This window comes from Haemaphysalis longicornis, unplaced genomic scaffold (genome assembly GCF_048455015.1).
Source record: "Haemaphysalis longicornis isolate Haplotype H1 unplaced genomic scaffold, Haemaphysalis longicornis Haplotype H1 scaffold_4, whole genome shotgun sequence".
In the NCBI taxonomy this organism is placed as follows: Eukaryota; Metazoa; Arthropoda; class Arachnida; order Ixodida; family Ixodidae; genus Haemaphysalis; species Haemaphysalis longicornis.
The window spans coordinates 120,750,972-120,778,276 of record NW_027526361.1 but is presented as its reverse complement, the minus strand read 5'-3'; the positions used below and the strand labels follow the sequence as shown (position 1 = coordinate 120,778,276).

At 47.2% G+C, this 27,305-nt stretch overlaps 2 protein-coding genes across 2 annotated transcripts in view; both read left to right on the top strand.

Annotated features, from left to right (window-relative positions):
- Positions 1-3,824, top strand: part of LOC144179975 (uncharacterized) — a 34,130-nt gene extending 30,306 nt beyond the window's left edge. Inside the window, exons 10-11 of the mRNA XM_077708390.1 lie at positions 3,144-3,210; positions 3,611-3,824. Of these exons, the coding sequence (XP_077564516.1) occupies positions 3,144-3,210; positions 3,611-3,824 (281 nt within the window). The remainder of the gene's footprint in view (positions 1-3,143; positions 3,211-3,610) is intronic.
- A 9,073-nt stretch (positions 3,825-12,897) lies between these two features.
- LOC144179340 (succinate dehydrogenase cytochrome b560 subunit, mitochondrial-like) lies at positions 12,898-23,215 on the top strand. The gene is made up of 6 exons (XM_077707636.1): positions 12,898-13,044; positions 15,782-15,844; positions 17,968-18,081; positions 20,110-20,186; positions 20,762-20,925; positions 22,965-23,215. Exons 1-6 carry the CDS (start codon positions 13,028-13,030, stop codon positions 23,067-23,069), a joined length of 540 nt encoding a protein of 179 aa, XP_077563762.1. The 5' UTR covers positions 12,898-13,027; the 3' UTR covers positions 23,070-23,215.
- Positions 23,216-27,305: the final 4,090 nt, after the last annotated feature.

Genomic DNA, 27,305 nt, shown 5'->3' with positions numbered 1-27,305 from the left:
GATTCCCTGAGGAATTCTAAGAATAATCTTGCAGGCTTTCCTAATGCCTCACCACCGTCCATTGGGAGATCAGCGGCTATTCCATTGTCGCCTGTAGCTTTCCCTCTCTTTCCCCTCGGCGCCTTTGTACTTCGTCTTCTAGGGGTATACGTTTGATGCCCTGAGGCATTCTAAGAATAATCTTGCAGGCTTTCCTAATGCCTCACCACCGTCCATTGGGAGATCAGCGGCTAATCTGTTGTCGCCTGTAGCTTTCCCTCACTTTCCCCTCTGCGCCTTTGTACTTCGTCTTCTAGGGGTATACGTTTGGTGCCCTGAGGCATTCTAAGAATAATCTTGCAGGCTTTCCTAATGCCTCACCACCGTCCATTGCGAGATCAGCGGCTATTCTGTTGTCGCCTGTAGCTTTCCCTCTCTTTCCCCTCGGCGCCTTTGTACTTCGTCTTCTAGGGGTATACGTTTGATGCCCTGAGGCATTCTAAGAATAATCTTGCAGGCTTTCCTAATGCCTCACCACCGTCCATTGGGAGATCAGCGGCTATTCCGTTGTCGCCTGTAGCTTTTCCTCTCTTTCCCCTCGGCGCCTTTGCACTTCGTCTTCTAGGGGTATACGTTTGATGCCCTGAGGCATACTAAGAATAATCTTGCAGGCTTTCCTAATGCCTCACCACCGTCCATTGGGAGATCAGCAGCTATTCCGTTGTCGCCTGTAGCTTTCCCTCTCTGTCCCTTGGGCGCCTTTGCACTTCGTCTTCTAGGGGTATACGTTTGATGCCCTGAGACATTCTAAGAATAATCTTGCAGGCTGTCCTAATGCGTCACCACCGTCCCTTGGGAGATCAGCGGCTATTCCGTTGTCGCCTGTAGCTTTCCCTCTCTTCCCCTGGGTGCCTTTGCACTTCGTCTTCTAGGGGTATACGTTTGATGCCCTGAGGCATTCTAAGAATAATCTTGCAGGCTTTCCTAATGCCTCACCACCGTCCATTGGGAGATCAGCGGCTATTCCGTTGTCGCCTGTAGCTTTTCCTCTCTTTCCCCTCGGCGCCTTTGCACTTCGTCTTCTAGGGGTATACGTTTGATGCCCTGAGGCATACTAAGAATATTCTTGCAGGCTTTCCTAATGCCTCACCACCGTCCATTGGGAGATCAGCAGCTATTCCGTTGTCGCCTGTAGCTTTCCCTCTCTGTCCCTTGGGCGCCTTTGCACTTCGTCTTCTAGGGGTATACGTTTGATGCCCTGAGACATTCTAAGAATAATCTTGCAGGCTGTCCTAATGTGTCACCACCGTCCCTTGGGAGATCAGCGGCTATTCCGTTGTCGCCTGTAGCTTTCCCTCTCTTCCCCTGGGCGCCTTTGCACTTCGTCTTCTAGGGGTATACGTTTGATGCCCTGAGGCATTCTAAGAATAATCTTGCAGGCTTTCCTAATGCCTCACCACCGTGCTTTGAGAGATCAGCGGCTATTCCGCTTTCGCCTGTGGCTTCCCCTCTCTTCATTCCCTTGGGCGCCTTTGCCCTTCGTCTCTAGCTAGTAAGGGAAACATGCGAATTAAGCTAGTCATTTCGGTAGTTTTCGGCTAGCCTATAAATCTCTCTCTCTCTACACACACACACACACACCGCACGCGCAATATGTATACATATATATACTTTAGACTCGCAATAATTCAAACTCGGATAATTCCAACTTTCAATTAATTCATACAAACTTCACAGTTCTGGTTTACTCGCTGTGTTTTCAATGTATTTTAAAGCTGCTTGGTTCAAACTGCTACATTGCACAAATTCGTTTAATTCGTTCTTTTTGCTTGTCCTTGCCGTAAAATATCTGTGGCATTTACCGCCTCTAGCTTGCACATTTGCATCCTTACATTACTAACAGTGACCAATGATGATGGTTATCTGCCTCCGCAAGTCCTTGACCAGCGAAGAAAACTCTCGCAATGAACTGGCTGCCATTGCTGGCATCAAAGACAAAGCAGTCATCCATTTGTGATTTTTTTTCAAAGTGTTAATAGCTCGTCGCTTGTGGTGTGTGAATGTTGCATTTATATATATATATATATATATATATATATATATATATATATATATATATATATATATATATATATATATATATATATATATATATATATATATATATATATATATATACATATATATATATATATATAGGACAGAAATAGAAATAAAGTTTGGCAGTCAAGAAAAACTCGGAAAGCAAAGGGGAGGATGTGGTAGGTCATTGAAATAAAGAATTTGGAAAGAAAGAAAGTGGAGAAAAAATGCCCGCCAGGTGGGATCCGAACCCACGACCTCCAGAATACCGGTCTGGTGCGATAACCACTACGCTACCGGCGGGGCTATTTTTCCCCTCCACTTTCTGGGGTATTTATGTCAATGTAATTTTTCCTGTGCTTGGGGGTGGTAGCCAGCGCCACTGCGACTTATCGGGGTGAAGGGGACCTTCTTTTTAACCCCCGGGCCGTGACTCCAGAGTCTACGACATGTCGAGAGTGGTCGACCAGCGTTGAACCCTCTTAAGCTTCCTATGGCACCAACACTGTCCGAACAGAGGCCCTCGCTATGCATGTAGCGAATCAGAATCATGTAGCGAATATATATATATATATGTGTGTGTGTGTGTGTGTGTGTGTGTGTGTGTGTGTGTGTGTGTGTGTGTGTGTGTGTGTGTGTGTGTGTGTGTGCTCGTTTCGGCCGAAGCCTTGCCCCAAGCCGAAACGTTAATACGCTTTCGTTCGTTACCCGGTAGTCTTCTCGTTTGCAGTACATTTTTACCGGTCCCATCGTACCTTATTTCTCCGCATATATATATATATATATATATATATATATATATATATATATATATATATATATATATATATATATATATATATATATATATATTGTGTGCATGCAGTGTGTGCAAGTGCGTACGTGTGCGTGCGTAGTGTCACCACGTGTCCCCACCAGCATCTCTGAAAAAAGAAGTGACCTTGGTTTTCGTCCATTAACTGGGTTTCGCTTGCAAACAACCCTACACATCGGTGTCACCGTATGATTCGATGCGTTAATAATTGCTGACAAGTTGCAGTACACTAGAACTTTCAATGCGTTTGTCACTCATTTCGGCGCAGATGACAAGGACGACGACAACTCGTCGTATTACGACAGTGCCTTCGGGAGCCCGTCCTCAAACTGCAGGTACGTGTTACCTGGCCATTCACACCACGTGAACAGCTGTAGCACACAATTGGCTGCACGTGCATGCCCTTCCTTCTCTGCAATGGCACCGGAACACGATATGGTTTTTGCCTCCCTTGCCAAAGAACGTCTGCATCACTCCTCTTGAGAGTCTGCGGCGAGTGAGGGACACTTAACCGAAGAGCCCCGTGTGTCAAGCGTGCGTGAGGGCACCACCATTGCCGGCCGTGGTGGTGCATTCCCATCTGGCAGGAGGGATAGAGTTTCAAACCGTTATAATAGTATGAAATTCTAGGGCAGGACATACTGAACTCTATATCTAACCCCGAGGGAACAAACTTCAACACGGTGTGCTCACTGCGCGGCAGTCTGCTGACGACCCACGCACTTGGCGACGCAGTGGCCTGTCGGGAGCCGGGGACGCGCCCCAGTTCTACGGCAACGTGATGTGGCTGGGCGCCGTGATGGACAACGTGGTCCACAAGCTGCGCTCCGAGCTGCCCCAGCCCCGGGCGCGCAACGAGCGCTTCGTCTTCACCGAACTGCTCGGATGGCAGAGGCGCCTGCAGCAGTGCAACTCGGCCGCCGACTTCGTGGCTGCAATGGGCCTCTGAAAGCCCCTCCCGTACACCTCGCGGCTGCCATATATGCGTAGCTATGGCAACTGCGTTTGGGGGTTGTAGATAACAAATGTAGCTGTCGTACCAGGACTGTGTTGATGCATTTCTGAGTCTATCCAGATACGTCGTCTTGGGACAAATAGAGTTGTATTTGTAGCCGATGAGATAAACGAGCGTCGTCGCCGGTTATTCGGCAACATACCCTCTGGAAGCGCACGTAACATACACTGGTAACCAACAGTACCTGATTCATTTATTTATTCATTCATCAGGACGTACTTGTGCAGAACAAAGGCAAAACGTAATGGGATGATTCAGCTGAATACTTGGCCAGGATGGGAAAATCCTGTTCTGGTGAGGGTGTGCTCTTTTTGTCCCAAAAGGTGCTCCTGGTATGGTGGCACCTAAAGTTTAGCCTCACTTCTAACTAATCTCGTTATTTCTACAAGAGCAGGCAACACTCCGAACCTGGGGGATGTGTAACTGCTTTTGAAGGGTGTCTTAAGTTGAATGGATAGCCCCCCTTCCCCATCTCATTAATTATTAGAGAAATCAGGTACATTTTGGCATGAAGCGCAAATACTTAAGTGAATTGACGGTTTCTCAAAAGACACGCACCACACTCTACAATACCCAATCAATTTCAAAGCTGCACAAAGTGCCAGCAAGGCTTGTCTCTTCGAATATTTGAGTCCTCGATCCGGACAAAGTAAACCGTAAAAGCTTCATGGCTGCAGTGGTTTGTGGCTTCATGTGTATCTGAGCAGCGAAAGCCTCATCTTGGCAAGGATTCTTGCCCACAAAAATCTCTTACATTGTTTTAGTACTCCGTTGGTACTACACGTTATAAATTGTACATTTATTCCTATTGACAGCCTTTTGCCGCGATGAGAGGTGGTGATAAATTTGTGTGTATTGTCTTAGAAAATAAATCCACAAGTTAGTGCCTCCGTTTCTCGTCTTGTTTCTGTCCCTCACCAGGCTGCACTGCATTGAACCCCTCACCTCGAAAGGAAGCAGCTTGAAAATGACGCTTGTGTATGCACCGGAAAAAGTAAGGAGAGAATCGCGTACTCGGTAACGGAATGCCAAAGTATCCATCCAGCCCAATACAGGGGAAAGATCTACCTTTCTAAAGCGCTGAGCTTAACCGCTAAGGGAAGCATTAATGGGTCTATGGTGCCGATTACCGAAGAGAGATTAGTGGTGGAGAAAAGGGAGAAAACGGGCACAACAATGCATAGTCAGCTTCAGAGGAATACAAGTAGTCGTTTGAAAACGATATAAGCAGCAGTGGATAAGGTTAAGCAGGCGAAATGGCACGTCATTACCTCGATTCAAAAAGGACGCGTTTAGAGACCATCATCTCTTGGCACAACCATTTTTGTTGTGCAATGGCTGCTTTGTGAAAGCTTGCAGGCCGCGATTTGATCAACACAACCCTCCTCGCTTGTGCAAGCGGGGCTCCAGCAGCAAGTCAAGAGATAAACTGCGAGAGTAAGTTCCGACAGCCTCATCATAAAAAAAAAAAAACGGCTGTAAACTTCAGCAAGCATTTGCCACCAAGCTTCTGTTTCAACTCGATGTATTTGTTCTTATCGCGTGTTTACCTGGAATCTTGTGCTGGCCGTCAATGCAAAGTAAGTCAGTGACGAGGTTTTGGCATCATGACATCATGTAGGGAGGATTTGTTGCCTCCACTAATGTCAGGCCACCAGTTCTTCAAGAAAACCATTTTTGACCTACCAAGTTGACTAATGTTTTCTCATTATAACTTAGTCGTCGGAAACGAAGGATAAGCGCCCCGAATAGTGCGGGCCCAGAAATTCCAGAGGGTTCAGAAATTCATAAATCTTCACTGTACATAAAGTTTCTGGAGAAGTTGCACAAATAAAGTTGTCCGCTTTAACAAAGTGTGTTTGCAATCGTGAGAGCCCAGCCACATGCAATGGTGATATGCTATCTGACGTAGGGTCAGTAAAAAGCCTTGTGTCACTAAATAAACGCCTATAGTCACTAAATAAAGAGCAGCTTATGTATTTAGCGGCTCAAACCTTACCGCTGCAGAGTACCTCCACAGCATTCACAAGCTATGTACGTCCTGCCTCCGTATAAATTCATCAGCTGATAGTACGCACTGTGTGTGTGTCCCACCTTTTGTACGTAGCATTCGTCTTTAATAAACAACAAGGAAACAGCAGAATTGTGCTGTTTCCTTGTTTATTATGCACCAAATAACTCAAGTTTACATTGCGGGCTTCTCGTAAGTTGCTTCGTGTCTTTGGTAACATCTCCGTTAAAGTATGTCTTTTAGCCCATTAGGCCAGTCATATTTAAGGCAAGCGCTTTCACTGTACGCATGGCAGAAACAATAATACTGCGAATATATGCATCAAAGTTTTCTGCTGTATACGACGTATAGGTTTATCCTGAAAGACCCCGCCTTCTTTCGTGCTATCAACGTGGTCGTGGCCTCTGCGGGCGAGGAATCGATGGTGCTGTTCATAGCGTGGACGGCGATCTTCAACTTGGGCCCACTGTTCAGCGCAGATATATGATAGAAGGGGACAGCGGAGGCGTCGACATCGCGATGCTCGATTTTCATGGAACAAGTACTCGGTCATGCCGTGCAACTCATCGCGGCATCCGAGGCAGGCATTCTTTATTGTAAACAATATATCACCGTGCCTTTATTTAATTTTGAAATTTCATTGAGCTTACTGAAAACAAATTCAGTCGTTGGGTTATAGCCAGATAAATAAACGCCGGCTATCCCAAGCAACCACCGGCCGTCCGTCGGCCGTCCACCGTACGTCCGTTCAGGCTCTAGCGGACGTCTGTACGACGTCCGTTTCAGGGCCACTGGACGTACCATGTACGTACGAAGGACTTCCGTACGTCCAGTCGGACGTCCGAAATTGGATGTATTTTGGATGTTCAGTGAATATTTCCAGAATCACATAGCGAGAAGCTTATGTTCCTACAATGAATACTACACCGCACATAACCAACGCGCAGTCAGCCATGGGGGGGGGGGGGGTAAAGAGAATTTATTATAACCCACATATCAGGGCGCAGCTACTAGTGATAACAGCGCTGCCCTAAGTACAGAAAATTATCCAATCAGTTTTCATGTAACGTGGTCATTCTACACACTGTGCAGAAATGTTTCGCGTGGGCAACAAGCTACTACAAATCAAGTCACGCAAAGTTCGCCAGCGTTCAAAGAAAGAGTTCATAAACTATACTGAACTCAGTAGGGCACTAGAGAAACGCTCAGGATGTTGCTCCTGACCACTATAAAGTGCGTAGGCCAACGCAAAAGAGAAAGGCTTCTTCTCCTAGAGCTGCCAACTCGTGTTCCAAATGACTCATGAGAATCGACCGGACACGCCACAGAAGTGGGAACATTGCCCCCCACTGCGGCCGTGCTCGAAGACATGCAGCACCACGATTTCTGCACAAAACAAAAGCCCCAGCACACATCAGAAAATTCACCAACACATCATTTGAACGAGTGTTCATTCGAAGTGTGAGTCCGAACATCCTGCTTAATGCAGTCCAAACTGTTGCCGCTACACTACAGCGAAACAAGACATGTTCTAATGTTTAACGCGTTACACGCCACACGCGTTACGCTCTACACGGCCAGCTACAACAGCTCCGCTGTTAAAAAACGCCAGGTATGGAATTTATTTTACGAAGTTTTTTCGTTTGTTTGTTTTGCAGGTGTCCTCTGCGTCCCAGATGATCCTTATAGCTATATCGCGGAGTCCCCCTCCCCTATTTCAACCTCAGGGCAGCCCGCATCGGCTAGAGGCGTTTCAGGAATGACCTCCTGAGAAACCCGCAGGATGCGAACCAACACGGATGTACTTTCAATGCTTGCGTTCTCAAAGCCAAAAAAAAGGGGGAGAAGAAACGCAACAGCCTCCAAAAGCTTCCCTGCCGGTGCCTCCCTGACTGCTTTTTCGATGCATAATGCGTATTTACGAAGTCGCCCGCAAATGTGGGCAACAGAGAAAGGTCCACAGATCACTCGTCGCTCATTTTGCTGCGCTTAAATCTGAAAAATGGTCGCCAAGCCCAGAAAGCTCCGTACCAACATGGAGGAAAACAAACCTTTTAAATGCGACGCTGAGAGGAGCATCTCTTGCCGGCGGCCCTGTCCTGCGTCCGTCGTCGTCGTTGTCCGCGTCCGCACAGCTGCGTCTCTCCTCCGCTCACCCCCTCTCCTCTCGCCGTGATAGCGCGCCGTCTTCCCCAACATGTCCAACATCTGTGGCGCGCACAGTGCGGCGCGCTCTCTCACTCCGCCGGTGGGCGGCGCTGCGCGCGGCGCAAGCGCGCTGTGCGCTTGTGCAGCGCCCTCTCTCCGCTATGGTGGCTAGAAGGGCATATCTCCGCGGTCTCCTCTTCTTCGGGCGCGCTGCGCGTAAAGGAGTGCCGCGTTCCGGCCGGTCTCTAAGTCGGCGATCGTCCGCGCTACGTTTGCTCTCTCTCTCTCTCTCTCTCTCTCTCTCTCTCTCTCTCTCTCTCTCTCTCTCTCTCTCGCATTACCGCTACAGAAGCTTGGAATACGATATCACGAACAAGGAGCCAAGACACCCGTCCCGGACGAGATCATCGACGATTGCTCACGCAATTCGAGTAATCGACCCAACGGAAACAATGGAACCTCCTTCAGCGTCGCATCATACCAGGGTTCCCGCGAGGGGAGGTGGGCGTAATTTCTTTTATTCCTCCATGCGTACCAAGCAATCCCGCGACCGCCATCCCCCAACATGGCGTCGCGTGCTCCTTTCGTTTTTCTTCCGGTAGATGGCGGCACTTCTGCATAAGGTCTATTGCCAATTTTTCGCACACTTCACCTTGCCGCACTTTCCTTAAAACTTAAGCTTGGCAAGGAAGACTGGAGACTGTGTTTTTATAACATACGCGTAAAATGGCGGCGGCTGCTCAGCAGAAGGACCGGCAATGTGCACGTCATAGAATAATGTCCGGGAAGTTCCCAGAAGTACCTACAGTCCCTTCATCTGCTTCAGCTAAAGTACCGTAGCAGCGCCTTCCCTGGGTACTCGTCTGAGTCTACAAGGGCGATCACTGCACGCACCGCCAGCACGCTGCACATATGGTTTGCAAACAAGGCAGACTAAACCCATCCATTGACGTGGGCATCCTCAGCCCTCGTGACACTGTTTCTGTTTTGCCCTCCCAGAAGAACGATCTAAACTTCGTGGCGAACTGTCGGGTGAAGTGGCGAGGTTTGTTACGCGTACATGAGCACTGCAGTGAACGTGCATCACAATTGTTTTGTAAGCGGTTCTCAATTCTTATACATCCTTCCCCAAAGAGATCATCGTTGGAGTCGGTGAGGTGCTCCAAAAAAGTAAAAAGAATTCGGCTTAATCTTCGAAATATGCCGAAGAAACTTGCAATATACAAGTATGGGTGCTGATGTACAAAATATTTTTTAAGAAGCACGGTAACTTCTTTTGTTTTTTGCTTTTATATTAAAGTTAAGCCATATTATTTGATGTTTCGTAGTAACTTTGCACGTCCACTGGCGGATGTCATTCGGAGATGTCCACTGTAAGTTCGAAAATGTACATTCAAACATGGTCGTGCAGTGGACGAACAGTGGGAATCCAAACTGGACATTAGATGTGCGGCTGGTTGCTTGTGCGGCGCGCTGTCGAGGGTGGTATTTGTTATTATTAATAGTACTTCGTGGCGAACTGTCGGGTGAAGTGGTGAGGCGGTTTGTTACGCGTACATGAGCTCAGTGAACGTGCATCACAATTGTTTTGTAAGCGGTTCTCAATTCTTATACATCCTTCCCCAAATTACGCCCATCGTTGGATTCGGTGAGGTGCTTCAAAAAAGTAAAAAGAATTCGGCGAAATATGCTGAAGAAACTTGCAATATACAAGTCAGGGTGCTGCTGTACAAAAATTTTTTTAAGAAGCACGGTAACTTCTTTTGTTTTTTGCTTTTATATTAAAGTTAAGCCATATTATTTGATATTTCGTAGTAACTTTGCACGTCCACTGGCGGTGGCGGATGTCATTCGGAGATGTCCACTGTAAGTTCGAAAATGTACATTCAAACATGGTGCAGTGGACGAACAGTGGGAATCCAAACTGGACATTAGATGTGCGGCTGGTTGCTTGTGCGGCGCGCTGTCGAGGGTGGTATTTGTTATTATTAATATTTTACCTTAACTTTCACATCACCCATGCACATAGCCTTAGGCACACTACATTCATGCACAAACCCACGATTACGCTGATACCCCCTCCCCCCTCGCACCAAGACATCCGACGGATAACCAAGAACATCGATCTCTCTCTCACAAAGTTCGTCACCAGTAGGAACGCGACGGGCGACTTCTCCGAATTCCCGTTCCGGAGGGCTCTTCGGCAGCACCACGTGCTCTTCAACGCCAGGAGCACCGCGGAGCGAGATGTGGCACGCCCTTCCCGAGATGGGCGATTCGCTGCTCACATGGCTGCTCACCAACTACCAGGGGTTTATGCAGAATTTCGATTTTTTTTTTTTTTTTTGGGGGGGGGGGGGTCGGTGGGATGTTTGGGGGGGGTGTTGTATAAATCCGTAGGCAGGGTGCTGAATCTTTTTTGGGGGGTCGAAGTCCTTCTGGGGGTGTGTTAGGGGGGTGTGTATAAATCCCTGCCAACTACCGTTGCACTGTACACTGACCCGCCGCGGTGGTTCGAGCAGTGGCTAAGGCGTTGCGCTGCTGAGCACGAGGTCGCGGGTTCGATTCCCGGCCGCGGCGGCCGCTTTTCTGATGGAGGCGAAAAGCAAAAACGCCCGTGTGTACGAGATTTCGGCGCACGTTAAAGATCCCCAGGTGGTCAAAATTAATCCGGAGACTGGCCACTACGGCGCGCCTCATCGCCTGCGTTGCGTCGGCGCGTTACCCTACAATCAATCAATCAACTACAAAGTCGCACTGGGTGCGCATGAACACCATATGGTGTTCACCCAGCGGCCGGCCGGCTGCTACGCTTGGAAGCTGGACAAGACCAGCTACCGTACTACCGCTTCTGCGACTCCGCTTGCCGCTGAAGGCATAGGGTTTCTCAATATTGGCTGAAGGTCAAGAGCGAAAATGGCACGAGGGGAGTGGCATAGAGTTAAAGGGACACTGAAGTGATATGTAAACATTGCGGGATTACTAGCGCAAATTGTAGTCCGGAGTCCCCAGGCCATGTTTCGACCACTCTAGGCGCGTTTACGCGATTTTATTTAGTAGAAAAACTAATTCGAAAACGCTGTCCTCCTCTCTTTACGCTCGCCCATTTTCTGTGGCGTTTTCGTGTGACGTCAGGAGGGGATGAGCTGGCAATTGGCTGCGCCACGGCTGCGCTACTGCACGGCTCCCCGGCCGACTGAGTCAGTCGGCCCAGCGTTTCGTCCGCCGGCCGCCGGCGGGTCGTCGCAATCAAGGAGGTTAAAAAAAAATTGCTTGGTCGCAATTCGTTCGCTTAGTTGAAACGAAGCCAGGACACGTTTGTGAATGGAAGAATGTGCCTTTCTTTACTTGGTTTGTTTGCACACTGTATCTAGCTCCAAGTCAAGGTCGCTTCACACAAGCGCTGCACATGCGACGCTTCGCTGACTGGTACGCCAGTAGGAAAATATAAGGCCTCTTGAAGGCGGGAGAAGAGTCAGCGAAGTCAATATAGGTACTAAGCAAATAAAATCAACTGATATTTTTACCGTACAGCGTAAAACTAGGGCGCGGGAAGCACTTTTTTGCGCTGGGCGAACAAGCACAGCGGTCAGCAGCACGACTACGCATCTGCGAACGCTTTTCCGTCTACGAAATGCAATTGCTAGACGTGAGCTACTGTGGAAACTCGGGCGACGCTTACTGCACGATCGCAGTACAACAAATAGTCACCTAAGTGGCTTGAAATGCCAAAACTAAATAAAAGTGTAAACCGGTTGTACAATATATACCCTATATTAGCAAGACGTCGGCGTTCCGCTTCGTGGCCTAGCAGTCTGGGGCGCTAGGAATTCTCCGCAAATATTTTGCGAGTCACGAGTTCGAATCCCCGCGGGTACTTGCTTTTTTTTTTTTTGTAAGTTAACTTTTTTGTTTTCCGCCGATGTTTTCTATATTGAGTTCACCTTTTTTGGGGCCGCAACGTTCATGGCTACACGAACTAGTTCACAAAACGCGCGCAGGCTGGCACTGGCGCGCTAGCGAGTTCTCGTTGGCGTGCTGTTGCCATAAGCACCGACTGCTTGCAGGCAGTGGGCACAGGCCAGAATGAACAGACCCTTGGCCTAGTGCGAACACGCTTTTTACGATACAGGCATGAGGGAGGCAAGCTCCAAATATGGGGGGAAAGCGCATGACATTTGGGCGTCTGCGGGTACGCGGAGGGCGTTCATGCACTGCGTAGGTCTCGGCTAGTGAATGCTACGACTACAAGCCGTCCTGGGAGGGTTATCTTGTGCATTTTACAGCCGACAACATGGCAGAAGCGCGGTACGATGATTACTGAGATATTGAGAATGCCCATCCAACAAAGCCATTGGTTATGTTTTACAGAACCGAAACCGAAACCGAAACTTGTGTGATTGCTAACCTTGGGCATCGTCCAATCACGGCGCCCCTCCTCTCAACGTCACAGCCTTAGTTGGTGCGGCCGCCGCAAACCACGCATGGTAGTTTTTCTTCTTTCGCGCTTTGTAAAATAATTACCGATTTGTCAACCGGATAAACGATGAAAAGTGTGCTAATTTGAGCCAGTCTACGCAGTGCAAGCAAAAACGGGAGCTTGACAAATTCACTTCAGTGTCCCTTTAAGACCCTTCTTCGAGTTGCTACAGACTATATTGCATACTTGTATTGGAGAAAAGGCTGGGAAGCGGCCAATCGAGACAATTATAAAGCGTCAGGGCAAAATCTAAAACGAAATAGGATAAGCTGACGCAGACAAGTAACTGCAGAGGCGAGATGGCGCCTGCCATCACCTTGATTCAAAGGGGAAGTCTCTTTAGCCATCATTATCATCATCATAATCAATCCGCTTGCGTGCGGACACGATGTCGTACGCATAACACCGCAATACGGACTAACGGATTAGTTTCTGAAGAAGCTTATTAGTAGAACCAGTAAAACTCTCCAGCTTTGAGAAGGCCTCTGAAGATTTGCCATGGCGTACGCGTTGAGGTAAGCATCCCCCGGACGTTTGGTAAAAATGTTTTTCTTCACTGGGATGAGGACACGGCTCGCCGGAAAGATGCGCTTTTCCGGCCCACGGGAGTTCGAAAGCATGAAATCGCTTGAGATTGCTGATTGAAAGTGTTTTCGCAACTTTTACGCCGGTTATAATGAAGTGTGCGCCAAGTGATTCTATATAACCAACTGGTGTCGTGCTGTACCGTTTACTGTCCCGTTTACGGTAGGTTAGCACGGACAAGGTCATACTTACGGACACATGTGATATTTTGCTTGGGTTACATTTGAACACTAGGAAAACGCAGAATCGTTGCGGGACAGTGACAAAGTGAAGAAATTAAGAACTTGCGCCGCATTTGCACGGTTGCAAGGGGCAAAATCCGGACACCTACTTCGTTGTAAATGCGAAAGCTGTTATGTCCGGTTGAACGCCGTTAAGTGCTCCTCGGAGTTTCGTGCTACGAGTATTGTGGGTTTGGCTGCGTTCTTGTGCTCCGTTACCTCTTCTGCGGCCTACTGACACAGGCGGCCGAGCAGAGGAACTGTCATGGAGGTTTCTTTTTTTTCTTTTTTTTTTCTTTTTCTTTCACTATGGGGACATCACGATGTCGCTGGTCTGGCTGAACGTCAGCATCTCTCCCTCTCTCTGTCTCTCTCTCTCTTCGCACATGTCCTGGTGTTCTGACGCGTATGCTGGTGTTTTTATTCATGAGGCATCGGTTCATGCTAGAGTGCTCACACGCTATGGGGCGTATTGCAGCCAAAGTGCATTTAGGAGCCACCACAGACTTTTGTCTTTTAAAAAAATTATCTTCTTTTTTCGTGGGGAGAGGGAGCGTATGGGGCTACTCAAACGCTAAAACTTTGGTCTGTCTGTCTTCCTGTCACTCGATTCAACCGCCCGGCTATTTAAAAGGTGCAGAGAAGGCTTGAATACGGAGTATATGTACGCAAGACTACTACTAGAACTGCTGCCATAGCTCGTATAAGTCTACATTCAGTGCAGAGTGGCATAGTCCATAACCGAGATCACCAGCGCTCTTTTAATTAAGAACACACATTGGATGGGTATTTACTATAGCAAGTAAAAAAAATTTACTTGCGATTCCAGCCCGAAAGTTGATTCCAGCCCTGATCTTGAAAATGGTGCCTAGTAATGATAAGTAATCCACTCAAAATGCACATCCAAGTGATGAGACATGCAAGCAACTAAGACGCAAAATCCTGTTTTGACTGGCATGCAAATTTCACGGTGACCTAATCCTAATGGCACACACATCAGAGCGTTTGTTTTCCAATTCTGTACACTTCCTTGCCTTTCCAGGTGCATGCTATGCACGTACTACATAATACATTCACGGAGGCATTAGACGTGTTTGCTTTGGTGATATGGGTTTGCTATTGGTGTTGGCTCTGTCACTCTTGCTTGGCCTTTTCATTTTCACTTTTTAGGTGAGAGTTTCTGCTAGGACATGGGTGGCAATATGCATTTGCTTTTGTAGGATTTTTTTTACTCTCACTTTTTAGGGGAGAGTTTTCATTCCGATGGAAACGTTTGCTTCGCTTTGGCAATACACTTGGCCTTTGTAAACTGGCTTTGCCTTGCCGCATTTTTCCAAGCGCCCACAGATGCCGTACAATCTCACCTCCTAACCATAGGTGCTTCGTTTAAAGAAACACTTTAAAAGTGGTGTCCCAAGAAGGTGCGATAAAAGGAAACACTAAAACTAAAGATGTCCGCTCGAACTGTTTTGAGGACAACAAAAACGAAAGGTCCCAACAGATCATGTGTGACAAATTCAAATGGGAGCAAGTTGAATTGAGCATACACTCTAGTCCACTTATAACAACATCCAAGTGCCAAAGAAATCCCATCGTTTTAACCGTGAATTGTTATAAGCGGGTTGCGAAATAACAACACGGAACAGAGCTCAAAACATTTTATTCGCATGCCAGCAAGGTGGTACTACTACTAATTTGCGGGAAAGAAGCCACAGTCGGTCACCTTTGTTTGCTGCGTGTGAAGCTAGCGCAAATCTTCTCCAAGAGCATATCTATAGGTGCTTCACCTAGCTGAGGTAAATTTACCTCAGCTAGGAAATTTCCACCAAGGAAATTTCCTTGGTGGAAACAAAGTCCCCGAGGGACTGTGTCACGCATTGGTTCCTTACGAAGACACTGCCTGAGTAGGCTGCGCAACCGGGTCATTAGAGTCATCACTGTTGCACTTTTGGTGCACAATATCACCGGATTCAATTGTTATATCCGATATCGTGGCACTGGAGCATTGTAATAAGCGGTTTATTTTGCCATAGAAAGAATACAAAAGTTGACGGTGCCATAGCTGTTAATAGTTATATCCGATATATTGTTATAAACGGTATCGTTATAAGTGGACTCGACTGTTCCTCCATTGCGTTCATTGTGAGAGTAGTGGGGAAAGAGTGGGGAGAATATTCAGTGACAGGGGCAACAGGAGATGCTTTTCAACTGCATTTGTAGTGAAAAAGGCAAATACGCAGCCAATTTTTCGTTCACTAGGTCATGTAGAGCTCTCACTTGTAATAAACGTGATGGGTAGTGGTGCAGCTACACATATGCATGCGTTCTGAAATGTGTGTATAGTTATTAGGGGGTAGAAGTGGTGAGTCGCCTGTACTTATGAGTCTTCATTATTCATGTCTGCACTTCCCCTGTTTCCATTTTCTCCCACGCTTTTATCTTGCAGATTTGCCTGCCGAGCCAATGCTCTGAAGCTTCTGAGGCCGACGGCGACCCTGCCAACAGCGTGGTGAGTTGTTACGGATGGTGCTGTAACATGCCATAGGGACAAGGGTGCACCGTATCTGAAAATAGCATGCTACTTGTGAATGCTGCGCGTGAAAGCTTTTAGTAGGTCGTTGCTGAAGCATACGAAAGAATGCCGGATTATTAAAGACGACAGTCTTTCTTGAATTTGAATTGCATTGGGTGGTAGCAGTGAGCGGATAACGACGCTACAGCCCGCTATGACGAATCACTACTCTGCACTTCCAACAGCTTTCACATTGAGTGGAACGGCTTTAATTTTTTATTTTTAAGCTACATACACTTGAAATTTTCAAAGTGTTATGGCAAACTGAAAACAAATATGCAGTTGGTTCTTGTTAATACAGCGTAAGTCTGAACTTGCGCACCATGTTACACCACACTGTTCTGGCATGATTTATGATTAGCCATGCAGTGTGTACTGGCTTACTTTATACATCTGTGTTCTGTAAGGATCAGAGAGGGCAACTGTACCACAGCTGCTGTAAATTTATGTAGCTTTGTTATTGCAAAAATTATACGACCAAATAAAATTTCATGTTATAAAAGTATAGATATTTGGGGCAGATGTGGCGCTAGATCATTTAACACTTGTGTCACCAAGTGCTGCATTTTCCATAGTTTAATTATAATTGAACTACACAATTGAATCTTTCGAATGCAGCAGGACTCGTGTGAACGTGACCAGTACAGGGTGTTGTGACGATAATTGGAACACTTTAAAAATTTTTCCTGAGTGAACCGCCGCTCTGTTCGCGCTCAAACTTCACACGAAGGTCGCAATTTGTGGTCTATTTTGTTTGATACTGGGAGCAACAATGGTACTTACCAGGGTATTCTGAAAATAAATAAAAACGATTTTTGCCTATGGGAAAATGGCACCTGATTTGGACGTGCGAGCCAGCGCAAGTTGATGCTGGAACGTCGGAACCACCTGCAGAGTGAAACACATGTTTGGGATTCACGTACGGAGCCAAATGGTGCAGCAGACGATCAGGAAATGAACCTAGAAATGAGCTAGCAGACGATCAGAAAACCCGGTTTTCTGGCTCGCACGTCCAAATCAGCTGCCATTTTACCATAGGCGAAAATCCTTGTTATTTATTTTCAGGATAAACAGGTAAGTACCATCGTTGTTCCCGGTGTCAAACAAAATAGACCACAAAATGCGACCTTCATGTGAAGTTTGAGCGCGAACAGAGCGGCGGTTCGCTCAGGAAAACTTTTTAAAGTGTTCCAATTATCGTCGCAACACACTGTACATCCCAAGATACTTGGGCAACAGTTCGTCCCTTTGCAACAAAGTTTCAAGAAAACAAAACAAAAAAAAATTCCGGGCCATCTCCACTAACGTGAAACCTGGGGAGGGGCGAAGCGTGCAGTGTACAAGTGTATTCTTGGTGCCTTGGCGTTTTTGTTAAACGAGATTAAACCGCTGGGGGTAGAGGCATACAGCTTTGCTTCAAAAGTCTCTTGTTTTTTAAGCACGAAGCATTCTAGCAGCGAAAGGCGTACTCGAGTGTCCCGGTGTTTTTTTAGTACGTGTTACGAATCGCTCCAGCACAAGGCGTAAACAAGTGTGCCGGTGTTTTAGTATCGTGACTACATGAGATGATGGTTACGACGACCGCACGAGACGCCAACAGCCCGAGCCCCCGAAGGGGCTTTGCCCCTAAAAGAAGCTTAAAATTGTTGGCAAAAAGTTTTTTAGGGGGCTTTGTAGTGCAACAGCTCTTTGAATATTCATCGCAGGACTGCAACGTTTTGCAAGAATGTTTTTTTAACGTGTACATTATACGAGTGAAGGCAGCTTGTGAATTTGTTTTTATTATACTCCAAAGACCAGGGTCTTAACTTAAAAGTTAGCCTTCGCTGTAGGATTCGCTTTGCCACAATGCGCTTCCGGAGTGTGCACATCGAAGTGTAACAGCTAGGTCTGTGAAGCAAAGGTGATCCAAATTTGGAATCCCTTACAGTCACACGGTTTGTAACTTGATTTTTTCTGAATTAAGCATACTGCTGGATTGCATTGCCCAGTTTGTTGGTAGCGTGACACCCTGGCAAAAGCACTCACTGTCTCCTTTCTTTCCGCCCTCTCTCTGGCAGCCTGGCGCCCATGTCTGGAATGAACGCCAGGCAGGAGAAGGCGACTGAGGAGTTCTTCATCAAGAACAAGACCCGCGCGCGGCCACTGTCTCCTCACATGAGCCTCTACGTCTTGTAAGAAAAGCCTGCTTGTCGATCGCTCCTTCAATTGCAGTTCTCAAAGACTTGCGATTGTGTGTACTAGCCGGTGGGCGCCAGTGGGAGCCAGTGCTAGCCGGTGGCCAGTGGGAGGACAGCAGACTGCATCGTGTTTAAAGTTGACCTCCATGCAGCGAAATGTCGGCAAAAAAGCGGCGAACGATGGCCACTCCGCCGCCGGGGTCGTAAATATGGCTGTTCGCCAGCGACCTACGCGAGCTAGATGTCGAACGCACGGCAGCGAATGCGACCAGAAGCGGCAAACTGCATTTTGAAGCCACAGCCAATCACAGCTTTGTACTTCTTGTCTACGCGGAGTGCCTGCACACCTGGCAGCCAAAGAGCAGACGCTCCTTTCGCGCCTTTTCTGGGTACAGTTGTATCTCTTGGACAGTAAGCATGGAGAGGAGACTCTTCAAGAGAAAAAGACGGTGGCGGCGGGTAGTTGCCATTTGGAGCGTACCACAGTGTGGAAAAGTGTAGCCGAAATGGAGTAGTTCAGCACGCGAAACTGAAAGTATCTGCAAAGCAAAACAAGATCAAAGCAAAACCCCCGAGCAGCTTCACCCATTGTTGCCATTTGGAAATGTTTGTGCGCTAACTATGAAGTGAGTCTCCAAAAAAAGCTTGTGCAATAAACAAATATGTAAATAAACTATATTTCAGGTGTTTACATCAAGTTTTATTACTTCCTAGTTAGATTTTGTTGAAGACAAATTGTGAGCAAGGTTATATTTACGCACATGTTGTTTCGGATTGTACATCTGGCAACCTTGATGCAAGCAGCTCGCTCAGCGACGGTGTTTGCCGCATCTCGTTGCGTGGAGGTTGGGGCGGGCGAAAACTTAGTGACGCGTCAAACTGTGGCGGCCGCCGCGCGAAGTTCGCCGAGAAATTTTGCTGCACGGAGGTCAGCCTTTAGGGCCCTTTTTAAAAAAGGCATGGCTGGGGGCATCGAAAATAGAAAAAGATCAATGCTTTTCGACTCTGTGAAGAAGGACGTCCAGCAAAGCTTGGTGCAGTTCAAGAAGTGCACGAAACAGTTGCATTGTTTGTAATTTGTGATTGAGCATGCTCTCTAATTAATTAGCCGAGTGAAACTTCGACGAACTGGAGTTTCGTTGTAGCGGACAAACTTGGGGGCTCTCCATTTCCCGCCCATGGAGGCCCACGTATTGATGGCAGACAGGAATTCCACAATATTCACTACTTCACTGTGAAGTGCGTAATTGTGAAAAGTAAACGCAACTATCGCGATGTCAGAGTCGTCCTAGCGGCCAATGTTGGTATAATTTTTTTTCCAAGATGCCTGCATTAGATTGAGAGCTGTGAAGCATTGGCGAGAAAGTTGGCTTTGCTGCAAGATTAATTTTTTGTCAATGCGACATTTTTCCACACACCCTGTCTATGCACGCAGTTTTTGATCAAATGCTAGCCTATAACAGCTCCGCTATGAAAATTACTCTGGATCAGAGCAGGCTGTAGTTAGCCTTTACAACTACTAGTGAGCTTTTCAAACTTATTGGTTTAGAACAGGAACGACACGTTTGCCCATAGCAATGTTTCATTGGGCCTTGATGACATCAAGTCACGTGAAGTGCTGTCACCGGGCTGAATCTTGTTGCTGGCTGCATGTTTTTATTTTCATTCACTGTAGTGCGAATGTCGCGCATGAAATGATATGGATGCATTGCTAACTTACCTTCAGTGTCGGCTTGCCAAGGTAGGGCTGAAGCGTGAGTGCAGGATTCATGCTACAAGCCTCGACACTTAGACTGTTTTCTATCTGTTCATTGTGGTGGAATGCACAGGTGTGCTACAAAGGAATCTCAATGAATGGATCTGCAACAGCTTTCATCTGAGAGCTGTATTCTTCATGGTGGCGAATGTTGTTACCGGTTAGTCGCGAGCCAGAGGCAGGGCATGTGTTGTGGTGGTTTTCAGCGACTATCCCCGGTATAACTGACACGATGCTTTCTTTTTTCCTCGCTCTCTTTGTACCAGCAACCTGAGCAGGCTGCCGCACATGACCATTGTGCTCTCTCTGGCCCACAGGGCGACTGGCGTTGTCTTGACATCGTGTGAGTATAGTGGTGCCGAACCATTGAGGGTGCAAACTTGTGGCATGTTTAAAGGGGCAAGGCATACAGAACACAAGTTTGGCTCATTCGAAAGATTGTCTCGTTAGGATCATACTGACACCACTTTTAACACACACTTCACTCAAGCAAGCTGTTTAATTGGGGAAAAAAAGGGAATGGCCATGCGACCTTGTATCTTGTATATATTCTGCCCCCAATAAAGTGTGGGTCTTCTTTTGTCAGCTGAGCAGCTGTCGTGCACATCGGCTCTTTCTGCGGGCTCGGGCCGCTCGTGCTCCCGCACGCTCGCGCGGCACCAGCCACGCGACACGTACAAGGGCTAATAATGGCGATGCATATTTTTTATTTCACAGCCTAACGCACTTTCATTGATAATCAGAGTTATACAATATTTCGACTTTAGCAACTAACATGTCCACCGAACGCGCTTCAACAACTTCAAGATCAGTGTCCCCCCTTAATCGTGATTGAAAGTGTCCGTGTGACGGGGGTATTACTTTTGTGCGCCACTTAAAGTGCTTCTCTCTGCTCTCTCTTTTCGCCCTGGGGCGCAGTCGCCTACGGCCTGGCGGCGATGCCCCTGCTGTGCTCGCACCAGTTCCCCTACTACGTGGAGGCCCTGCAGGCCATGCACCTCTCCCCGCTGCTCACCCTGCCCGTCAAGGCGGGCCTGGCCTTCACCCTCTTCTACCACACCTTCAACGGCGTCCGCCACCTGGTGAGTGGGGGGGCAGAGCGCTCGCTTTCGACTGTGCGTGTTGAGGCACTCACCTTAACAAAAAAAAAAAGCTACCTGCCGCGGTGGCTCAGTGGCTAAGGCGTTGCGCTGCTGAGCCCGAGGTCACGGGTTTGATTCCCGGCCGCAGCGGCCGCTTTTCTGATAGAGGCGAAAAGCAACAATGTCTGTGTGTACGAGATTTCAGCACATGTTAAAGATCCCCAGGTGGTCAGAATTAATTCGGAGCCCTCCACTGCGGCGCGCCTCATCGCCTGCGCTGTGTCAACGCGTTGAAGGGACACTGAAGTGATTTGTAAACAATGCGGGATTACGAGCACAAATTGTAGTCCGGAGTCCCTAGGCCCTGTTTCGACCACTCTGAGCGCGTTTACGCGAATTTATTTTCGGAAATGCTGTCCGCCTCTCTGCACTCTGGCCCATTTTCTTTGGCGTTTTCGTGTGTCGTCAGCAGGAGAGGAGCTGGCAATTGGCTGCGCTACTGCACGGCTCGCCGACCTTTTGCGACCGAGTCAGTCGGCCCAACGTTTAGTCCGCCGGCCGCCGACGGGTCGTCGCAATTCGCTCGATCAGTTGAAACTAAGCCACAACACGTTTGGGAATGGAAGAATGCGCCTTTATTTACTTCGTTAGTTTGTACACTGTATCTAGCTCCAAGTCAAGGTCGCTTCACACAAGCGCTGCACAAGCGCACATGCGACGCTTCGCTGACTGGTACGCCAGTAGGAAAATATAAGGCCTCTTGAAGGGGGAGAAGAGTCAGCGAAGTCAATATAGGTACTAAGGAAATAAAATCAACTGATATTTTTACCGTACAGCGTAAACTAGGGTGCGGGAAGCACTTTTTTGCGCTGGGCGAACAAGCACAGCGGTCAGCAGCACGACTACGCATCTGCGAACGCTTTTCCGTCTAAGAAATGCAATTGCTAGACGTGAGCTATTGTGGAAACTCGGGGGACGCTTACTGCACGAGCGCAATACAACAAATAGTCACCTAAGCTGCTTGAAATACTAAAACTAAATAAAAGTGTAAACTGGTTATACATTATATACCTTATATTTCCACTGTCGGCAGCGCTCTTGCCCGTGGCCGTGTGGTCTGGAGCGCTAGGTATATCATCGTAAGTGTTTTGCCCGTCACAAGTTCGAATCCCCGCGGGTACAAGCTTTTTTTTTTATATATATATAAGTTAACTTTTTCGTTTTTCGCCGATGTTTTCTATACTGAGTTCACCTTTTTTTGGGCCGCAACATTCACTGCTCCACGAACTAGTCTGCAGAACTCGCGCAGCCTGGCACTGGCGCGCTAGCGAGTTCTCGTTGGCGTGCTGTTGCCATAAGCACCGACGGCTTGCGGGCAGCGGGCACAGGCCAGAATCAGCAGACCCTTGGCCTGGTGCGAACACGCTTTTTACGATACAGGCATGAGTGAGGCAAGCTCCAAATATGGGGGAAAAGCGCATGTATTTGTGCGTCTGCGGGGACGCGAAGGGCGTTCATGCACTGCGTAGGCCTCAGCTAGTGAATGCTATGATTCCAAGCCGTCCTGGGAGGCTTATCTTGTGCATTTTACAGCCGACAACATGGCAGAAGCGCGGTACTACGATTACTGGGATATTGAGAATGCCCATCCAACGATGCCATCGGATGTCAAACATGTTGTTTTACAGAACCGAAACCGAAACTTGTTTGATTGCTAACCTTGGGCATCGTCCAATCACGGTGCCCCCTCCTCCCAACGTCACAGCTTAGTTGGTGCGGCCGCCGCAAACTGCGCATGGCAGTTTTTCTTCTTTCGCGCTTTGTAAAATAATTACCGATTTGTCAACCGGATAAACGATGAAAAGGGTGCTAATTTGAGCCAGTCTACGCAGTGCAAGCAAAAACGGGAGCTTGACAAATTCACTTCAGTGTCCCTTTAAACCTTGCAATCAATAAAAAAAAAGCTCTTAAATATACTCGACCAGCTAGCCCAACATCTAACCTTATTAAACTACATTTCTTGTCTCCTGTGCTTGCAGGCCAATGACTTGGGCCTGGGGTTCCCGCTGAAGCAGTACTACACTTCGGGCTACCTCGTGATGGGCCTCAGCCTGGCCTCTACTGCTGCGCTGATGATGATGTAGACGAGTCGACCCGTTATACGTTGGCCAGCAATGCTTAGTCTTCGACCCGGCCTCGGATATAGATGCACCCTTGTTTTGGCCAAGTGAACGGCATACGGAATGTTTGTTTTCGCGCGCACGTGTAGCGGCACTGCCGTCACCAGCGGTGCCCCCTACGACAGAGGATGACGAGAACACTGAGTTGGCACAAAGGTTTTGAGATAATGTTACCCGAGAAAGGTAAGAACTGAACCGAGGTATGTCAGCTGTGTATAACAGATGATGTGGATTAAAATGGAATAATGGTTGATTAGTGATTGATAGTAATGATTAGTAAGGTGGGGTTAAGCTGGATTGAAGTAGGGTTTAGGTGGGTGTGAGTGGATGCTGATATAGCACTAAGACGGTGAAATAGTGAGACTGTAAAATACCACGGCCACTGTGTCGATGGGTGGATATGTAAATAAAAGATACCCATCACAACAGTTAGCCAGAACCAGAGTCTCCCTGTCAATGACGAACGTGAATGAGTTTCAAAGCATGTAAGCAGACTTAAGTGTCCTGAGAAATTTTGTACGAATCTCTGTGCTCCGTGATGAAGGAAGACAAGAAGAAGCTGCGCAATCATTGTGAGCTGGAATGTCTTGCTGCTGTGTTGACCACCTTGGGCGCTGTCCGCGTCTGCGAGTTGTGAGTCTGCCGTCGGCGTTAATCTAATAACAGTGTTCATGGGAAGCCCCGGTAGAAAGTCCACGGCTGTTCTTGTGCAACTATTTGTGAGGAGGTCTTGGATTTTCCTGTAGAGGTCAATAAAGCATTTTGACAACGTCTAGCATCTTCACATGCGGCTGCCTGGTTTTCATTTCCTGCTGTGGTTCTCAGTGGTGGAACCAGGGGTGATTAAATGCGCGCTTCACCTGACAAAGCTCTGAGCCCGTTGCGTGTGGACTTGGTTTGGCGTTGTTTTCATTTTGATGTGGTCTGTCGCACTGCTGTGATAAAACAGTAATAAAAAAAACTGTCCGTGAGAAATGATAGCCTTATGCTACCATGCCTTGAAACATCCTTCCCTCTCCACACTCACGCTGTTTCCCTTCTCCCGTAATGGGTGAAATTGAATTTTCCTCAATTCAATTCAATTAACCTACGTTACATGCAGCTCACATGCCGTCTGTTTGGACTGTTTCTTTCTGTTTTTGAAACAGCTCGAGGAAACATTTTCAAGGTATTTTTTGTTTCTTGTGACATCTGTTTTTGCTTTTTTTTTTTTGCTTTTGAAAAAACCAATAATCCCCTGTGGCTATTAAAAGAATGGTGTTACTGTCAGTTATGTGCTTATGATTCGCTTTAAAATATGCCGAATGTTTCATTTTGCTGAACAATGCTGATGTGTACGAGATGCATGCCACCGATTTCAGTAGTTTGGGACGGTCTTGCCTATGTGTAGGTACTTCTCCCAGCCCGGGGTTGAGTCTGGGAGTTGGGAATGGTAATGTCGTGCCTCGCTTGCTTTCCCACAATGCACCGATGGCGTGTGGCTGAACTATAAGAGGAAAATACTGTTGGGGAACGCCTCTTATCTCCTTAATTGGCATTCGGTCGACTCCGTCCTCTTGCTTCTCCTCGCGTCTGGTAACGTGATCGCACATTAAGCTGTCCCATTTGACACTTTCTAGATAATTAAAACCCAGCTGACTAGTTTCTGGTTTAATTCTAAAACAAAGTAGAAGAATTTTTTTTAAGTGAATATTTGCTGATGGCGTATGTCGTGTCGAAAGCACACTGCAGGAAAGCCAACTTTCTTGGACAACGATGATATTCGCTGGTGAAGGGGAAGAAAAAATGCTTTCCGTGGTCAGAATTAAACCTATAAAGTCAATGTCTAACCGATTGCGCCATTCCAACAGTTTTGTTTATTTATTATTATCACAAGCAACATCACAATTGAGGACAACATGAAATACGTACAGTAGCACCATCCAGTGCCCCTGGCTGGCGTCGTTATAAAAATACTTAAGCGTAACCAATGGTTCAACACATGCCACCCAGTCAGGCACTGACTTTTGCATCCCTTCAACAAAAAATGGCTGTGTATCTGCTCCATTTGTTGCAAATGTCGACAGAAGACGATAAGTCGACTGGCACCCCTGACAAGTAAATGCCTCCCTTCTCTTTCCCGCTTGCCTCTCATGCTGTTCCTCTCCCGTCTCGTTCCTCCCAAGATAACACGCTAGAAGTTTGCTCAAGTCGATTTAAATTTACTGCGTTCCACTGCTCCAAAGTCTGATGCCTTGATGCCAGCACTGCCGTACGGCTGAGACGTGTATGAATCGAGGCACCCTACTACAACGTTTATAGAACCACGTTGCCCTACTCCACGTGCATTCCAAGCGGAACAGGGAAACTATCTAGTGGAACCTTTCGTTGCTGTTGCCGCTTGATTTCTTAAATGCCACCAGGAGCCTGGGCAACAGTAGGCGACAGTTTTCTGCAGTTGATATAGTATTTCATTTGCTATCGCAAAAACCAAGCATCCATAAACTTTTGATAAAGGAACACTGCAAATATCACTTGCCTATGTATTGATTTTCTGCCTTATATTTGCGTAATGTCTTGTTCTTGTTCAAGAATGCTGACAAGTATGAACATTGCCACCGGGCAGATGTTTAGGTTTGGGTGTGTTATATAAGACTATTGCGCACCTTCTATTTCACTTTGGCTGTATGGCTGAATCGAGTCACAGACATACAGACAGCCCAAAATTTCTAAGACTTTTCTTTACAGGTGAAACACTCTTGTGAAACATCTGCCTCACCGGCTTAGCATCCGCGTCACCGTGCCCTCCACATACTACGGAGGCCCAGAAGCATCAGTAGATCGTACGGTGCATCCTCATTGTTTTTGGTAGGGAGGTATTGAATGCCATGTGGATCCAAAGGAAGCTCTATATGCAATGTTTGCTGTAAAACATCCCAGAAGTGCACTGTCATCCAGCTGTGTATGAACGCATGATCTATGGTTTCTAGTTGCTTAAATAATGTGCAGTAGTGCCCTACGGCACTTCTAAACCCTTATTGTGTAGCCACACTTTAACTGTAAGAGTCCCAGTATGTAGCTTTAAGAAGAAAGACTTCGTGCTGCTGGAACTGGCGTTCTTCTGACTTTCTTTAGTACATCTTGCCCTGGGCCTCCAGAGTGCAAGGCTCGGTACTGCAATGCAGGGAAAAGGTTATCGCATCTTATACAATGCTGTGCTCAGGTACTCTATTGAGAAGCAAGCAGGCAGGGATCTCACTGGCTATGTTCACTACTTCTCTGAAATGACTAGCTACAATTCCTCCCTGCACGTGACATGATGACGCCACGAACTGCGGCAGCGCAGCTGACACGTGGTTCTCGATAAATTCTGTATCCCTAATAAAAAGAAACCGGTTCACCAATTGGCGGACAAACAAATGGGTTGGGCCCAGCCCATTGTCATATACTCGTCTGAAGAAGTAGTTTCTTCTGCACATTTTCCACATTGATGACCAAACGAACACTGCGAATGCTCGGTGAATTCTTTGTACATTGATGCGGCCGAAGCAATTTGGATTTGGAGGGGAATGTATGGACATATGGACGTACAAAACAGAAAAATCATGCACCTTCCGTTTAACGACGATGATTGAACGCAGAGCTTAATTTTCGTGTGTGAAATCAAATTGTGAAGAGACAAACTCAAAGCTGCTACGATAAAAAGACCTAACTGTGTGCGAGTCAAGGTCAAAGCTCAACTAGTCAAGAGTCCAAACTCAGACGACAAAGAAGCTATTCCTCACGGCTTTGCTTTCAGCCGCCGTTAGACGGAGAGGTAAGAAGCAAGGAAAACATTTTTTTTATTATTATTTCATTGAGTGCGACCATATGCGGTGGATGGATTTTTTTTACCTGTAATGTACCTTTCTCTATACTTCAGACATCGGAAAGATGGTAATCTTGCCCAAGCTTTCTGAACAACAATTCGTTAACACTGCGCTGGCGATACTTTGCAGACTGTGAGCATGTTTAATTACCACGCGCTTGTGACAATTTTGGTCCCAACTATTTTGATGCACTTATATCAGACATGAAATGCCCTTTGCGGAACCATATTTGTGTTGTGAAAGTAAAAATGTGTTGCTGGAGGGAAGGTGCTCTTGCTTTTTTTGGATGGGATAAAGTGGGCTCGGCCCCTGTGGTGGCCGCAATACAAAACAACAACAAAAAACCTGGGCA